At 43.8% G+C, this 18,748-nt stretch overlaps 1 protein-coding gene across 1 annotated transcript in view; it reads right to left on the bottom strand.

The window, feature by feature from the left end:
• Nucleotides 1-1,681: 1,681 nt before the first annotated feature.
• LOC144114217 (sodium-coupled neutral amino acid transporter 7-like) overlaps nt 1,682-18,748 on the bottom strand; it is a 29,992-nt gene continuing 12,925 nt past the window's right edge. The window contains exons 5-8 of the mRNA XM_077647813.1: nt 15,926-16,076; nt 15,111-15,373; nt 12,006-12,205; nt 1,682-8,127 (exon numbers count right to left, since the gene is read on the bottom strand). Coding sequence (XP_077503939.1) covers nt 7,880-8,127; nt 12,006-12,205; nt 15,111-15,373; nt 15,926-16,076 — 862 coding nt within the window. The 3' untranslated portion in view covers nt 1,682-7,879. The remainder of the gene's footprint in view (nt 8,128-12,005; nt 12,206-15,110; nt 15,374-15,925; nt 16,077-18,748) is intronic.

An 18,748-nucleotide genomic window follows, 5' to 3' on the forward strand; every position in this document is an offset into this window, starting at 1 on the left:
CCCACAGGACACATTTCCAGCTGCTGCTAGTTCAGGTTTCAACTTAAAATCACTGAGCAATGCACTAATGGCAATACTCAGCTTCACTGCCCAAGTACTGTTCTTCATAACTAACTTGGCTCAATCTACTTAGACTTGTTTATCTTCCACAAAAAGAACTTTTTTCAATACACACTGTCAGAGGTGATGAAAAAGATGAGGGAGAATGCACTGGTCCTGCTAAAACCATGGCTATGGCTATATATAGCCATACAATAACTGAAAATGGCTTGTCATAGCTCTGCTGTTAGAGCTGCAGCATTTTCTGTGTCCTTCAGGGGCTTTTGGAGTCTCTCAAACAAGACCACATCATCGATTAATCAGTGCCAAACACGTCCATGTTCACCTCCTTGCGCATGCAGAAGCCTCATTCTTCAGGCCCAGTTACACCATATGAAAGCAAAGTATGAATCAGCCAAAAATCCATTCAATGGGCCATCAAAATTTTAAAGTTCACTTGAATTATCGCAAGTGCAAAAATGAAAACATGCAGACTGCAGATATCCTTAGAACCTAACACTAGAAATTGGCTATCGAGTCTAGTGTTGTGCATACTGTGAATTCCGGTATACAGCCCATGGGCTATGCAATTAAACGTAACAACTTTTGGCTTTGCAGACAGGTACGCACTATACATTTTATTTTTCAATATTGTCCAATATAACATGAAATGCCAAATGTGATTCTATATACTAGGTGCAGGCTATCTAGTAAGAACTGTTTTTCAGCTAGAATTGAGCCCTGCAGGCTACACACTGGGTGTTGACTGTATATAGGAAATTAAAAGTGTGATGTGTATATGCAAAAATAAAAATTAAAACTCCTAAAATCTACTGTCAAGGAAAACCTCAATTTTTTATTTTGCTTCATAATTGAATTCTTGCGTATAAATGATAAAAAATAGAGTACAAGAGTACATTGCACATACTGATTCTTAACTATGATGTATATACTTAAATGTGCACTATTCCCCAAGACACAACACTAAACAATGGAAAGCAAAGCTTAAACATATTTCTGTGCATGCGTTTTGGAACCCAGATCTTGCGCGTTTTCATAGTTACTAACTTAAAGGGATGTGGAGTTTCCCCTTGAGTTTGGTACATTATCATATGCAGTGGGAGAACTGTGCCTATGTGAGTGTAGTATATCAGCCAAATTATACAGTCCTATGCAGCACACAGCACTTACAAAGTGCAAAAGTGAGGTCTCACTTCTTGCTTACAGCTCCACAATGGCATGATTACAGCAAAATACTCTTGGCTGGGGATGCGAGAGGGGGTAAACGGGGAAAAAGGAAAATGACTGCTCAAGGAAATGAAACCGCCTGCAGCCTCGGCAAATGGGGTAATGCTCCCAAAGGAGTAAAAAATGGAGGTGAAAATTCAAGTCATGAAAAAAGCCAAAGTGAAATATTGCAATATCAATTCTCCACTCCAATTGAAACAGCTATAGCTAAATAATGCAGTTTCAATTCTCCACTCCTGTTGCATGTTTAGGAAAAAATCTTTCGGCACAAGATTGCTAGCAAGGCAATTCTCATGCTTGACATCGGGGCCTTTTTTAATACACAATTGAATGATGATTCCATTGGTTCCAGCAGGAAAATGTAAAAAGTGTGTTTCCTTAATAAAAAAAAAGCTTTTATGCCTCGTTGTCATTTCATTTATTAAATTCAATTTTACTGCCTTTTCTGTACAATATAACTTGGGGACATCACAAATTTCAGCGGACACATTTTGTTCTCATGATGTGCTGCACAGCCTTCCGGATTTTTAATAACACCGCACAAGCGTCGGCTGCCCGGTGAAGCGGCACCGAGGCAAAGCAGCGCAGAAATTGGGGGAGGGAACGAGCATGCCCACTGATCATGCTGTTAGAGCGAACATCGTCTGCTTGGCTGTTCTGCCTCATGCGAAGCAACCCCCGCAAAGCCAAGTTTTATAGACGAGTTCTGAGAGCGTTTGTTTCAAGTTCTATCTGCTACGTCTGTGGCTCTGGATTGATGCAAACGTGTAATGTTCCAAGCACGACACTAGGGGCCCCGCTTGAGTTTACGGGTAGCATGTCGAAAGTTTTTAACAAAATTAATACACCGATATCAAGGGTCCTCTACAATTAGTTTTTTGTAATCAACAACTGCCACAGGTTTCTTGAGCATGCTAGGCTGTTTATCGCACATGTGTGGTTTTTCAGGTGTCACTCGCAGTACATGAAGCGTAAAAAATAAATGATGGCAGCTTCTTGGGGCTCCGATACATATAGCCGATGATGGGCAGGGGTTGCTTTGCACTAATCAGTACAGACTAGTAGACGGCCCTCACTCCAGCAGCAGGAATTGTGGGCATGCCCTTGCCCTCTCATGCTTTCTCCTCTCCTTTGTCTTCTGGTGCAACAGCACTGGACAGTCGATGCTCTCACAATATTATTAAATATCCAGAAGGCTGTACATAAGCACACACCATGTTTAAAAAAAAAAAAGAAACAGTGGAGCATGGCAGAGCTTTAAAGGCACCTCTGCATGCTCTGCAATCTTTATCCATTTCAACATGCTTACTGTAGCTTGTACAAATAAATTTTTAAAGACGCCCTGTTGTGACCTCTGTGGCAATTTTTGTAATAACACCAACAGTATTCGCCCATTAATTCCAGCTTTGCATTCACTGATGAAAAATGACTTACTTTTTAGTAATTTTAGACATTTCATTAGTGCAATCATCACTTAGTCACTAGTTTAGCCATTCAATACACACAAGAAAGTTTAAATGATAATAGATGCGAAGAAAGAACTGCGCGAACGAGACATGAACAGCAAAAAGGCGAAACGTTTGTGTACGTCTTTTCCTCTTCGCCATCTATGTCTCGTTCTTTCTTTGCATCTATAATGAACCAACTAGCCCGACAAGTTCTACTGAAATAACTGATAATCTTTGTGACATCCGGGTTATTTCAAACAAAACACCATTGGCTGCAGAGCCCAATTTTGGCTTCGGTTCTCAGTTCTTTTGCTATTTTCAAATTATTTTAGGATTATTTGAAAAATGAATTACTGGAACGAACAAAGAAAGCTCTGGGAAGCATGATGCAATCATTACATAAATATGTTCGGAAAATCCCTGGAATCGCACTTAAGCTACCGTATTTACACGATTGTAAGTCGACTCAAATGTAAGGCGACCCCGCAAATCGCATGTCCGAAAAAAAAGAAAAGTTGACGCAAATATAAGTTTACCCCCCAAATCGCATGTCCGAAAAAAAAAAAACACCGGTGGACGTGCTCAAAAACGAAAATTTATTGCATAGATGGGCTATTCATCCTCACTTGAGTCATCTTCAGTGGTACTGCTGTCGTCGTCGTCGCCGCTGCGGTCCCACAGCACATCGCCCTCCATGGAAAGCCCGCACTTCCTAAATGACCACACCACGACATCGCGTGGTACGGCCGCCCAAGCGGAAATCACCCACCCGCACACAGCCGCCAGGAGGCTCCCTTCACGCGCCCCGTTGGCGTAAGTTCCCGCCCTTCCGCCGCCAGCCACTCGTTATACTCACGCCGGAGCAAGTCCTTGAATGGCTTATTAATGCCAACATATAGCGGCTGCAGCTGCCCCGTCAGACCGCCAGGAATCAGCAGCTTATCTGTATGTTCTTTTCGTAGCTTGCCTTCACTTTCGTGGTAAGGTGGCCGTGTAATGAGTCCAGCACAAGGAGGTTCAGACTGCGATCTTTGAGGGATGCCCCTGGCTTCTAAAGCCACACTCGGACGGACTCGTCCGTCATAAAGCTCTTTTCATTCACTCGCACAATCACACCGTTCGGGAACATTTCCTTTGGCATGGTTTTCCTTTTGAAGACGATGTACGGTCGGAGCTTTGTGCCATCTGACAAGCATGATAGCATAACAGTGAACCGAAGTTTTTCATTTCCTGTCGTGAGAAGCTTAACCTCGCGAGCTCCCCTCATGCTCACTCTTGTGCTGCTCGTCATGTCGAAGTAGACGAGAGTCTGGTCCGCATTGGCGATTTGGCCGAGCAGGTATCGCCGCGAGTCGCGGAGCTTGAGGTAGTGCCTATGGAAGGCGAGAACTGTCTTCTCGTAAGCAGCAGGGAGCTTCTGGCATACACTAGTACGCCGACAAAGAGAGAAGCCAGCCCTCGTCATAAATTTCGAAGCTCAAGCCCTACTGGCTTTAGAGTCTGTTCGGAGTATCCCAGCTTCCGCAGCGAAGACCCGGGCTTCTTGCGTGATCATTTTCCATGTCAGTGGAAGGGACCGATCACGTATTTCGGTGACATAAGCTGCAAGCTTGACTTCCAGCTCCAGGAAGCGTCCCAACTTCGGCCCGCGGAAACCTCTTCGCTTGGAGTCGCAGTCAAAAATTCTGTCTCGCTGCTTCCGCCACTCCCGCGCCAACCGTTCAGAAACGTCGAACTTGTGGCCCGCCACAGCGTTGCTGGTTTGTTTGGCGCAAATGATGGCCTCCCTCTTGAACGCTGCAGTGAATGAGCGCCGAATGCTTTTCGAACCTGGAGAGCTCATGGCGAAGCACACTCCAAGCACCACCAAACAAAAATTGGAGGACACTTAAGCTTAGTCTTTAAGGTCGCAGCGTTGCTGAGAAGTACAGGGAACACCATCGCCCATTCGGCGCAACGCGTGGCCCTTGGACAATTTAAGGAAAGGACGCCTGTCTCACATATCTCGCTGGACACCCGGATCGGATCGCGCCGTAAGGGAAGGAAAAATCTATCGATCAATCAATCAATCAATGACCAATAATTGATCAATCAATCAATCCTTAATGCTGTCGCATTAAAATACCTTCCCTTACAGCGCGGTTCAGGTATCCACCAAGATGCGCCATTTTTCACTCACGGCCAAAGACGCCGATGCCGGCGACACTGGCTTTTCTGCAACACGAGCTCCTTAACGCTGTCGCGTTAAAAAGTGATTGGTGTCGGGGCATCGGCTCTTGCAGCACACATCGGCATTCCCCAGAAGCGTCACTGTTACGCGTATAATCGTCTAGCCGCCGTGTTACGCAACCAACTGAAATAACGGCTCTTCCATCAGCTAGCGACACTTCCGGGCGCTGGCGCAGACTCCGCGATTGGTACAGCGGCCCTTCCTTAACTATTGATACTCCCGCGAGTGAAATGAAACGAAATTGGTTTTTGGGGAAACGGAATGGCGCAGTATCTGTCTCAAATCTCAGCGGGAAGGGATAAAGGAGGGAGTGAAAGAAGAAAGGAAGAACGAGGTGCCGTAGTGAAGGGATCTTTAACGTGCTGTACTGACATCGCACAGCACACGGGTGTCTTTGCGTTTCGCCTCCATCGAAATGCTGCCGCCGCAGCCGGGTTCTAACCCGGGCATCCTGATCAGTAGCCGAGCGCCCTAACCACTGAACTATCGCAGCGGGTAACAGTGTGCGCAGTAAAAGTAAAAAATGAAAAATCCTTGCCAAAAAGCCCGCGGAATACCTGAATGCTACGCTTGGAGCCGTAGCACAAACAAAAACTTGCAACCTTGCAGTAGCGTCCCTGATAAGATCGTTTTTCTTGCTTTGATTGGCAGTTTAAGGTTTCGTTTCGACTGTGAGTCGACCCCCCCACTTCGGAATTTTAAATTTCAAAAAAAGGGTTGACTTACAATCGTGTAAATACGGTATGCATTCAGAGCAAAGCATGAAGCATGCAACTCGGAAATGTGTTTTAAAGTAGCACTTACGCAAATAAAATTTTGGCAGAAAATATGCTAAGACTTTAAAATCAAGTGTACACATAAAGGGTGCACATACAAAGGCAAGAAGCTGTTTTCTCCTCGTTAAACAGGCACAAAATCTATAGCTCTCATGAACTTAATACTGAGCCACTGAAAGCACATAAGTTGCACGTCCCTGGCCAAGCTGCCACCATAACTGCACCATACAATAATTGCAACTTACAATAATCTCAATTCAAAATGGCAACAGCAAACATACCGCACAGTCCCACTGGTAGTCTAAAAATGAAGGCAGAGAAGTTTGAGCAAATAATAATGTGTAAATAAAGTTTGGGTAAATAAAGTTTGGGTAAATAATGCTTCTTTATAACTGTGACAACTCCATAAAAAGCAGTCCCAAGCGAGCTGGACAGCGAACCATGTAGCATATTCATAAGTAATCATGTAACAAGAAAAACGAAGATTAAAGAAAGACAGCTCAGGAGTTCGTTTTATTATGTGGCAAATTTAAAATAAAACGGCTATAGCATGTACAAACCGTTCCGTCATTAAATGCGTACCGCAGAATGCTCCTCACAGCTAAACCGGTGAATTGTTCGAACTCAAATTTCGCAAAGAAATGGCATTTGGTCGGCAGAATTGTTTTATACCACATTTCTTTGGGCTGCTTGCCTGAATCAATAAAAAGTCTGATGTTCGCATCATCTGTGGCGACGATGAAACGAAATAGGCCGCTCTCTCAGCGGTTGCACTAGTAGCACCGCTTCGTTGGTCGACCGTGGAGATTAGGTGAGGATGGAGGTCTTTTGCAGGTGGTTTAAAGACTCTTCAGCAACTGCTTTATCAGTGATCACAAAAAGCTTAGCTTGGCCAAAACTGCACTAAGTTTGAAGACTTTCGTGGCACATCATCATCAAACCTTCTGCAAAACACTCCCTCACGTCCTTTGTCTCCACGGCCAACAAACGAGATGGCACCACCGGTGCAATCACTGCGAAATTGGCCTGTTTCGTTTCAACATCGCTGCAGACGATGCAAATATCCGACTTTTTCTTATTGATTCAGGCAAGTACTCCAAACAAATGTGGTATAAAACAATTCTGCCGACCAAATGCCATTTCTGTGCGAAATTCGAGTTCGAACAATTCACCGGTTTAGCTGTGAGGAGCATTCTACGGCAGTTGCTTAACTGCGAAACATGCTGTATATGCAAATTAAAAAATATAAAAGCTTGTCTTTCTTGAGTCCCCACACTATTTTGGTACTGCCAATGTGGCAGTACAAAAAGATGACACCATGTATATACATTACTGCCTACTATTAAGCTGAAAAAAAAAAAAACAACTTAGTGAAAGTGGCACCTTAATCGTTGTTTGGCTAGTGGGAACACACATTCATTTTATGGGATGGAAAAAGTACAAACATTCATACTTTTCTTCAGTGCAACAGCACCAGAGGGATGCTTATTAATCTTATCCACAGAGGCCAGACCATAAGTATCCTACACCACCCCTCCAGACAAGTATAGTCACATTACACAAAATAAAACTACAATCTACCACATAATGTGAGTAAACTAATGTCACACCTAAGTAACCTCAGAATAAGCAATGACATGTGTAAAAAGTCACAGGCACATAAAAACAATATCAAAATATTGCAAGACTAGCTTGTAGCATATTTCCACGGTGACCACAGCAAGGTACAAGGAAAAAATAGTAATTTCACTGTGCTCACCACTGGTACCATATAGTACTCAATGCATTACTTGAGGCCTGACATCAGCCTTAAGATCTGCTCATATGGACTATAGATTCAACTTCCGAGTATTTCATTTTTTTAGTGCAGTCAAATAATAAGGTCTCTTACAATTAATTCCATGTCTGTACAAAGCATTGCTTTTGGTGAAATCATATATATTGACATCCTTGAAAGGTACTCTGTAGATCTAGAGTCACTTTGTTGGGCCTATAGTCCCTTAAATGTGAGCAGCATGGAGAAGTCCATAGAATGAGGCAGTAGGCAGTCTGCCATAGTTTTCTATCACACTATTCAAGCCATAACGGCACTTATGCATTCGTCTTCCGGCCAGTCGGCTAGAGAAACTGTGGTCCGGTCACCAGTCACTTAAGGTAGACCTCGTGAAATATGAAAACAGGCGCTCTGTTTTTGGCACTGTGCACAACTGAACGTCCGCAGCCCGCCCATGGCCCAAAACAATGTCCATTATAGACATGGTCAGCACTTGGCCAAAGACAAATGTGCCCAGTGCCACACACAGGACTGCCGTTGCTAGCTTCCACTTCGTCTTGGCAAAGTAGTATGAATTGTCCAGTTTCACAGAGACAAACAGCAGACACAGCCCTGGGTGAAAAGGGGAGAGGAAACATTCTCAATGTCAGCCCGAGAACTGAGAAACAATGCAATGCAACATTGAACAGCGCCAAGAAAGAAAAGAACAAAAATAATGTGACAGCATGCAGCATAGCTGCGCTGCAGCTATGGAAGCACCTTTGTGGAAGCCAGATTTCGGAAGGTAAACAGTCAGTATAGAGTTTATGCTTAGAAATTCTGCATTTCAGATTTTTTTCTGGGATGCAAAGATGCCAATCATTTTAAGCCCAGCAATCATTGTGCTTTCAATGAGATAATTAAACAGTAATTACATGCACCTTACCCACAGCACAAATACATGAAAATAAATAAGATTTCCGCATAGTACTGCACTAGAGGTAGAGGGCACACTCAGGAATATGCAGCTAAACCAAAACCAGAAGGAAATGCCTGAGTTAAAGCCTTTACAAATAGGCATTTTTAAAAGGCTGTTCAATTCCATGGCATGGCAGTTTAACCGTGCAGTTCACCTGTGTTAGAGTGGCCTTACACAGACACTCTCACAAATAACATTCGAGGCTCAGAGCAATTTGGACTCAATGGAGTTCCAAGGTGGTCCATGACAATTTCCAGAGGCAGCCGAAAGCTTCAATATACCACATGATGGTGCAGCACCCTCTGCTTTGCAGTCAAAAATAAATAAGACAAGATCATCCTAATGGTCCTGTTACTGGTCTGAATGCAATCTTAAAGCCTTTATGTAGCCTTTATGCCTTCGTAACAACCACCATGAGCAACGGACAATGTTCACTGCCCTGAGAACTGTGCAAGTCAGATGGCAGCAGCTTGGTATGTGTGTTCCATGGCAGTGTAGCCATCTATCAAGCCTTTTGATTTCCTAGTAGGTTAAATTTCACATACAATGCAGGGCAGCACTTGTGCGTAGTACTTGAGAAGAGCTTGTTCACATAATTTAAGCACTTCAGTCAGGAGCTTTAGGTAATTAAAGAATGTAATTTCTCAGAGTTAAACATGTTTAAATTAACAAAACACTAATCAAAATGCTCAAAGCTGTGAGGGCTGAAGCTTGTTAAGAAAATGTGCCTTCACATACTTAAGCTTCCTAGCATGAGAAAATAAAAAAAGCATGCAAACTACTAAAAAACACCATGTTGCATCATTCTGTATACAGCCGAGCCCACTTATAACAGCCGCAGCTATAACAAACACTCACTTATTATGAAAAAAGATGGTGCTACCGTCAAAAAAATTGGAGAGAACACTTCAGCTCTATCTTAAGGGTATGATGCGATAGCGTAATGGGTTAATTCTCATATATGCTAAAGGTCATTCTCTACTTTACATTCATAAATCCCTGGGAGTCCTCATACCCCTCCTGGCGCAATGGTACAGCAGTTAAGCAATGCGCCACTGCCCTGCGATGGCAGGTGCTCTCAGCGGTGGGCCTTGTGCGGCCCAGGTTGCTCTTCCCAAGCAACCAATCAATAATTTAACTGCCACCTGCCACGGTGGGCAGGTTGTGATGATGCCGCAAGGTCACATGACCTAGGTGGCCTACCTGCCTTCTAGGTTGATCTCTGACAACCACCTGCCAGAGGCATGCCCATAATTTTTTGCTTACAATGCCAATGCCGATGCCAGATTTTCTGGAGAACGGGGCCTTTAATGCTGTTGTGTTAATATGCATTACAGCAATGGCACTGTGTCTCAAATACAGTGAACAAGTGCGGCCAAACAACTCGGTTACAGTGAACAAGGAGGTGCCACAAACTCGGCCCCACTGTCGAAAACCTCGCACCTCCTGTAGGGGCAGTGACAACGCCTCCCAGTCCCTGTGACGCAACCCTCTTTCTTCCTTGAAAATAATGTGGCAACTCGAGAAAGTAGTAATAAAGGCATGATGTGTACAATGCAGACGAAACTGCCAGACGTGGCCGTTGAAATGTGTGCCTTGGTAGGCGACATTGGTATGAAGCACACCCAGCTTCGTGTTACCGTCCTTCTATACATGTGCATGGACAGCAGTGACTGGCAGCTGCCATTTGTTATGGGCAAGTCTCGCAGCTGAGGTATTTTATGAGCCACGCTCTCATACATTACAGCTCCACACAAGGGCCTGGATGACAAACGACACTTGTTTATTCAACGAGTGTGCCGCTAGGCATTAAGTTTAGAAGAGGGGTATAAGAATGACACGACCAGCGACTTAGAGACCATGTGCCGATGTTTAAAGCCATTTGGATGGAACTGACTGCTGTGGAGTGCATCATGAATTGCTTCAGCAGGGAAGGCTCTATGCACCCGGGAACGACAGAGAACGCAGTCTAACACCTACGAGTTCAGACATACTTGGATTTGCGGCAATGTGTCATTTATGCAAAGCTGGCTGAATATGAAGTTGTTTAGGATGACTTGGTTTGCGCAGGTGATGGTGCTAGCATCGCAAAGCCATACACCGACGAAGCTACAGTGTGTGAAGTATAAGCACTCCCCAACAGCCAAGAATATTATGAAGATGATGACGAGGAGGCCGACCTAGCCCCAGCTGCCGTGAACGCTTCAACCACAATTAAGTTATATTGCATCTCCAAAGCAGCTTGTTAGCAGCAAGTGTCCCGGCGAGCAGCACATGACCATGCTTGTGAGCTTGAAAAGTACCATAATAGGGTCTATCTTGAAGAAGCAGACACGTATAAGGAACTTCTGTAAGAAATAAATGCCCCTTGTGTCTGTGTGGCTTTGTATTTTTGGATGTAATATAGAAAGCCCTCTTACTACGAACCTTGGATGAAACAAATGCAATCTGCATGACAGTCATGTTCGTTATAAGTGGGCTCGACTGTCCTACAATCATTTCATGCCTGTGTCAACAAACCACACTACACTAATATACCAGGACAACAAGCATGTAAAATATTCAAGTCACGCCCTCAAACAGCTCTTTGTTTCAGATTTACAAACTGAATCCAGGTGCAAGAAATATTAACAGTAAGACGGACTCTTGGACATGGCAATTATGTTCAGTCTTCGTCAAAAGTATACAGCCCAAGGGGTCTGCTTTAGAGACTTGCAGTGCGGCTCCTCTTGCATACCCAGGAGCCCTAATTTCACGAAGGCAAGAGGAACTTAAAGGTGCACCAAAGAGGAATCTAAACTTGTCTTTTTACCGCGGTAACTCAATCTACACGTTCCGAGCATTCTTAGAAACTTCAAATTATTGCCCTGTGCGGCTGATTTCCTAACTTAAATCGAAATAAATGTCCCGGCTTCCGCCCTTTTTTTTTTTAGTTAATGCTAAAGGTAGGAGGAGTGAACCAAAGCGTGGAGTGCCGTTCTGCCATCGGCGGAGTGATACGTAAATCAAGGAGTCCACGCATATTTTTATTTCTGCGGGCCTAATTTGCGGCTACGTTGTCTGTGACTGAAAATATTTATTCACAGAAACCTAAAAAACAAAATAAAAGCAAAAGAGAAGCCGCCACGGGACTGGCTGAAAGGCACTCAGTGCGTTGGTTGACTCCTCCTACCTTCAGCATTGAGTTCAAAAAAAGGTGGGAGCCGGGACGTTTAATCAAAAGCTACTCGACAGACTAAAATGACTAGGTAATTCAGTCTAGCTTCTTTTTGAAACATCAAACTTATTCGTGTCTTAAACAACACCATGACAAATTTGTTTCCACTCTTGACATATCATGCAAAACGGTTACTGACGACGTCGCACATCACTGTTCACCACTTCATCAGGTATTGCACCAGCCACTCTTGTTATGCAAGAGCTGAAGAGCAATACTACGTAAAGCACCATTAGAGGGAATCATTTAAATATAGCCAATAATCACTGTGTACTTCACTGAGGTAAAGTACATAATAGCACATGTTGTACTTACCAGGAAAGATGAAGATGAAGGTAGCAGCAAGAGAGCCAATCATGCGGATGACAATGCTGATGTTTGGCACAAGGCAGGCCAAGACAACGGTAGTCGAAAACCACGAAGACACAATTGCTGTGCGGCGAAGGAGCTCGCTCTTGCGTTTAGCATCTTCATCAAGACCACGCAGCTGCCCATAGAGATCATCCACTGCTGTTCTGCATGTCATGTAGAAGAGGCAGGAATGCGGATAAAATGCCGAATGGACATTTTTCGGTATGACAAAACACAATATTACAAGAAATAACATATCATGATATAAACTGTAGTGTATAACAAAAAAAATACAGCTTCAAGTGTTTTCTCATGTGTGCACGTGCTTAGCCATGCAAAACCAGATGATGACTTTGCATACTCCAGGGGAGGATTTACGAAAGAGAAGGAATTTTCTATATGAAAACCATTCAAAACTGCATTCACAGAACCCAAGTCACAGAAATGCATTGCAGAATAGGACTGCCCCTCCAATCACCCCCTCCAAGAGCCATCCATAAATCCACCCCTGCAAAAAATTGTACTGCATTAGCTGCTTATCAACCAGCTTACAATGACAGTACAAGATACAGTCATCTGTTAGTTCACCTTAGCTGAGGCACTCAAAATCAGCTGAAAGTAGTATGAAGCTTCAATTAAAGAGTGTGTTCGACATTTTATACACTTGAAATACCATCAATGGCAGCCTTTATGTGAATTCGGCAGACTGGCCACTTTACAAACAATCTTGTGATCTCAATATGTACCATAAAGCCTGGTAAGCATTGTCTTCTGCGTAAAAAATCTACTCTGCAGATCAAAGTGCATGTGCACTTCAGCCGCGGTTGGTCACTGTTCCTGAAAAACCATTCAAAACCACATTTTTTTTAACGCGAAGTCACAGAAATGCATTGCGTAATAGGACTGCCCCTCCAACCACCCCTCCAAGAGCCATCCATAAATCCACCCCTAGCAGCAAAACTTAAGTCAGTGTGCTCAGCCCGATCAGCAGCAGTTGTAATCAACCCACTGACAATTCTCTTCAGTTCAAATTGACCAATATCAGATACTTTATGTCTGCAATGGTGGGCAATCCCTTTCATTAAATTCATAGGCAACCACTGGGGCCTTTAAAGTCAACTTAATAGAAAAGTTGATAGCACTTATTTTGAACTAGCAGAAATTGACTGCATCACACATTAATGCAGGCCTTGATAAAATGCGCGTTCTAAAAATATTCAGTGGAAACAATTGTCGCAATTCCAGAGCTATAACTGGCAACACTGTTATAGCATGCTTTTTCCTATGTAAGCAAACAAAAGCCAAGCAAAACAATGATGAAACAATCATCATGAAATTGAATAGAAAAGGGCAGTTTGAAAATTCTGCTGCCAGATGTAATATTGCCTCATTATCATGGGTGACATTTATTTACCTTTTGCTTATACTTTGGACTGCAGAGGTAGGTAACATGATATGCATGCTTTTAGTTTAATTATTTATAGGCTCCCTCCACAATTGTTTTTTTTTTTTGCCTCAAGTCTTAGTTCAAATACCAGCTTCAGCACCATTTTTTGCACAGAATGTTTTCTATACTTTTATGCGCATTCTGGAGTAATTTTAATGGCTGCGTAGTAAAATTCACATACACATGCACATGTAAAACAGATGTATGGTTTTGTATGCTATATACTACTCAGTACTATTCTACAGGGTGCAACTTTTGCCAGCTGTTGCATAAGCGTGTAGCCCTTAACTTCAAACAAGTACAGGTACTACTAATACTTAAAGGGGCTGCGAAACATTGCTTGAACGGATGCCGGCTATACTTCAGATGGATTCTTTATGTCACACAGATGCCGACTCAAAAAGAATTACAGGAATCGATGCATAGGAACAGGAGTTATCCAAAGAAGAAATTTTAAAATACAAGCAAACAAAACGCTGCCCTCAACTTGATTTTCGCGTGGCTTCCCATTCCCATTTCACTCTCCCAGTGACGACACAGGGCGGGACCAATCAAAGCAGTCTATCTGAGCATGCCGCGGAAGTTTTCACACCATGGTTGCCTAATCGTTGTAATTCATTCTTGCCAAGGCTGGTAGCGCCGTTTTCATTGTTAAAAAAACCACGTGAACGCCCAGCTGACCCAGCGATGCTTCATCGTCATGTCGACGGCGCAGAAGGGAACACTGTTTAGTGACATTTTTTGACTTATGGATCCAAACTAGATCCGAGCTTGAATGCGAGATACTGTGACGGAGTGACGGCCTGTGCAAGATACTAGATACGTTTAGCATAGCGCATACCACTACTGCTTACGCCTACCATGGCCCGCCGCTAGGAACGCGCTGATTGGTCACGGCAAGCAAGGCGCACGTGCTGTTGGCGGGAACGTGGTGCCATCTGGCACCGCCGCTCGCTGATCCTCCACAAGCTGATGATGCGCACTGCTAAATGTGAAATTAATGGCTTTTTTCTTTGCATCCTTCCTTGAACCCGAAACGAACGCTTGAAGAGTGCAATGGCTGGATCGGATCGATTTCGCAAAGCCGTTCTCTAATACATAGAGAGTAGCCATAAGTGTTGTGTGCTAAGTCGCAGGATGTGTACAAAGAGGCGCAAAGTCCTTGAATGCAAAAAGTAGCCACAGCCTCTGGAGGTGTATTTTTGTTTTACTTGCTTTACAGCGCTTTTACCTGAGGCAAACAAGTTTGTTTTGTTGATGTAATACAAAACGCAAAAACGTGACAAAATGTATCTTTATTTATTAACACAATTTTCAGTATATTTACTGTCTGCCCAATCATCAAGCTCCCGCACAGTGATGTCATATCCACCGCTAAAAACTGCCACTGTATGGTGACACTGTCAGCACCATGAATTCATTTTTGCGAGCTAATTAAAATATTAAAAACCGGAGTATACACGGTATGACAGATGCTAATAGCATCACTATAACTCATTTTATGCAACCAACAGGCAAAACAATGCACTGATTATGTTTCGGTGCCCCTTTAACAAGGAAGAGTTCACAAGAGTTTTCACAGGAGTTGAAACTAGGAAAAAAAGAAAAAGCTGAAGCCAAACCTGCCACAAAAGATGAGGATGGGGTAGGTGGTGATGATCTTGAGTGCCATGGCCAGTATGCCCACCAGCACTAGTGGCTGACGAGCATCGTAGAGCTCCAGTATGTCACTAGCCACACCATGGCCAAAAGTCAGGTATCCAAACACTCCTGCCACTGTGTACAACAGTGCTGTCAGTAGAGTAGCACTCAGCACAGATTTGGCAAATGTTGACAACCTCCGGTCCTCCAGGCATGAGTAGATAGGCACAGAGCTCACATGGCACTGCATAGCCACACACGAAAATCAGAATGCATGCAGTGGCCTGTCTTATGTTTTTTTTTATACTGTTACAACTGAATGGCTCCTCAAGTTGCCTAGACAACAAATGCATTCAAAATTCCCTCACAACCTCTAATGTGTGCTTCAAAAAAATTCAGTGGCTATACTCGTGATGGCTTCCACACAAAGCCCTTCAAAGAACATGTAACATGACCACAGTGCCCTCAACATTCAGATTTTGGCACTTTACCAGCATGTGCTGGCAAAGCTTTCCTGCATCAGGGCACAACTGTTGCAAACACATAATTACCTGTCAAGGCAATTACACAATTACCGGTCACAAACAACTACCTGTCAAGGCCAGTTACGAGTGTGATTTGGCATAGCTCACAGCAATGTGATTTTAGTTCAGTCCAATTTGTAAAGCACGGTGTAGGAAAACGCTTTAGTATTACCTCTGCCATTTTTTTTAGTGACAAGGAGAACAACAGTTACAACACGGTCACCAAACTTTCATCCTTTACAATATGTTCAAAACAGAACAGAGTCACTTGCCTGGTAGCCAAAACATACTACTGGCACGGCAGTCAAGACGTCCTCTAATGAGTCTGGGGCAGTTCTGGCGCCATGCGAATTATAGTCCCCAACAAAATACTGCACTACTACCAGAAGAACCAGATAGAGGGCAGCAAAGACTCCAAACATGCTGCAATAAAAAGAAGCAACAGACCTGTGTTTGGGGAGCATTAGAAAACAAATAAATAACATGACAGCCACACACCTATGCCTCATCAACACTTTCATTAATGCTATGGATAAAGCAAAAGGGATTTAACTCTTTTCCTACTATGGGAAAAAGGACATTTCGTGGGTTTTTGTCTTTTTTTATCCAAGAACTTTGAGGCTTAATTTTTAATGCAATACATAAAAACAAAATCAATTCGGCGCACTTTTGAATAATATGTGCACTTTTAAAGTGCACCACGTCTTATTACCGAATTTTATTTGCAAAATCAAGGTTTAAATAAAATTTGACCAAAACTTGTAAAGATATGCTTGTATCCGAAAATAAAAAAAAAATTTAAGAAACTTTGGAACACATAAAATGGCTGCCTATCCAATAACAAATACTGAAAAAATCTAACTTTTAGCTCGTATAATTTTCTGGCTAGAAAACAATCATTTTAGGCCCTACATTGGGCATGCTACTGGGCGAAACAGTTAGGTAAACTCTTCACATGCAGGCAGTATCAAAACCTGCCTAAATGATATGGAAACCTTACAAATGTCACAAATAACACTGGTAATGTCAATACCCTTTACAAAACGGCCACTGAGTCATGCGACATGGGCCCAAATAAGGAACTGAGGTGCTGCCACCAATGTTCTGGGCTGGTTCTTCAGGTCTTCGCCCTGTGAACTAAAGTCGGATGAGGAGGCAGCATCTTCAGAGTCACTGCTATCTAGATCGTCAACAAAATCAACCAAGGACACAGCTGAATCACAAGATTCACCAAGTTTCAGGGCACGTGCCATGTTGGCAGATATGGCCATTCTTAACCTCCATGCAGCAAAAAGACAAAATGAAAAGAAAATTAAACTGTAGTTTTCTAGCTTCAAGCAAGATACCACAGCATGTTCAAGAATGGTGTAGAAGTGCTTGAAATTGCTGTTCTCTCCACTAACAATGGTCAATGGGCATTGTAGGGAACGAGTTAAGATGAAACATAAGGGCAAGACACATTTGGCACTAACACTATACAAGTTTGTATGTCTTCCTAATGCCTAGTGTTCAGCATTTAATTAACCTCCTAATGGCCAACACTTCTGGCCAAAAAACGGCACCTAAATGGTCCTTGAGTTTTAGGTACAGCCGCGGTCAAAAATACGCGGCCCACGGCTCCGGCGCAAGGAGCGGCTGCGGGGCCGCACCGCGGCGCTGCTGCCTGCTTCGGGCGCTCAGTGCGAGGGTGCACGGAGTTACGACAAAGCTTCGGCCTCACTCTCCCCTGAGCACGCCACACGGCTGATAAATGTCAAGTGCGGCGTTCTGCTGAAGGGGAGTGCGCGCGGCTCGCCGTTGCCGCCTCGATACTGCTTCGCTCTCGTATGCCCCACGCGCCCATGCGTGGTGAGCCTTGGTGCAAGGGCATTACGGTGCTCAAGAAATAGCGCAGAACAAGTTATTGTCGCGTCAGAAGCCCGGTCTGTGAACTCGGTGAAGCCCTGTTTTGTTTCTGGTAGTGTGTTACTCGTAATTTCGTTGCAGCAGGAACGTGCTTACATTTTTTTTAGCTCTGAATTAACGTTTTTAAAGGAGCGAGCTCCAGCTACTAATTGGGGTTAACCCGACCCAGCGCCGGGCACTGGAGCCCGGCGTACCAGGACGCGAGACGCGCGTAAGTATGGAATGCGAACCGAACTTGGACGCTTCGCAGGCAGACGCGCTTAGTCGAACTGCAGAACGCGCGCCTGCCGTAGCCGTTCTGTGCATAGGGAATACGAGATATCCGAGTAGGCGATGAAAGTCACACGCAGCATGCATTGCAGAGCCCTCTTTCGTACGGAACGTCCGCCGGGAAACAGTTGAACGCTGCACTTAACATTCATCAGCCGTGTGGCGTGTTCAGGGAAGAGTGAGGGCGAAGCTTTGTCGTTACTCTCTACACCCTCGCACTGAGCGCCCGACGCAGGTAGCAGCGCCGCGGTGCGGCCCCGCATCCGCTCCTTGCGCCGGAGCCGTGGGCCGCGTATTTTTGACCGCGGCTGTACAAACTATGCTATAAACTATGGTTCTCAAAGCTTTGAAAAAAGTACAGGAACTGCTTATAGTAGTAAAACAAGCTTCATTTTTTCAAGAGTTTGTCTAAGAGTTTTGTATATACGATCCTCTTTTTACAATTTTCTAAAAAAACAATTTTCTATTTCCTACTTTGCAGCCTGATACCTGAGTGCCTAGGTTAAATAAAGCTATACCAATTAATTTTTTTTGCAATATTAATCTCAGTGTGAACTTCAAGCATTACTGGGAGTAGATTCCGGATATTGATTACTGCTATACATACAACCAATTGGTAGCTATAAGCTTCCCAGCCTTGGCCACACGGCACTTTGAGAGCATGTGATCAGAATCCTCTATGGCAAAAATTTAATTTCACAGATATGAGGTTGGCATTGTCTATTAGTCAACACAAACTTCCTTCCGTGACTTGTGTAATGTTGCTCACAAGGTTGCCTTGTATGCAAAAGCCTTTATGTATCATTTGCAGTGCTGCTTCGATACTTGTAAGACAGAAGGACATTTTCGCGGCGTGAATCTGCGAAAAGTGGAGTGAATGCTTCCTCGTGAGCATCATGTTTTACAAATAAAATGCACAA

This window comes from Amblyomma americanum, chromosome 1 (genome assembly GCF_052857255.1).
Source record: "Amblyomma americanum isolate KBUSLIRL-KWMA chromosome 1, ASM5285725v1, whole genome shotgun sequence".
NCBI lineage: Eukaryota > Metazoa > Arthropoda > Arachnida > Ixodida > Ixodidae > Amblyomma > Amblyomma americanum.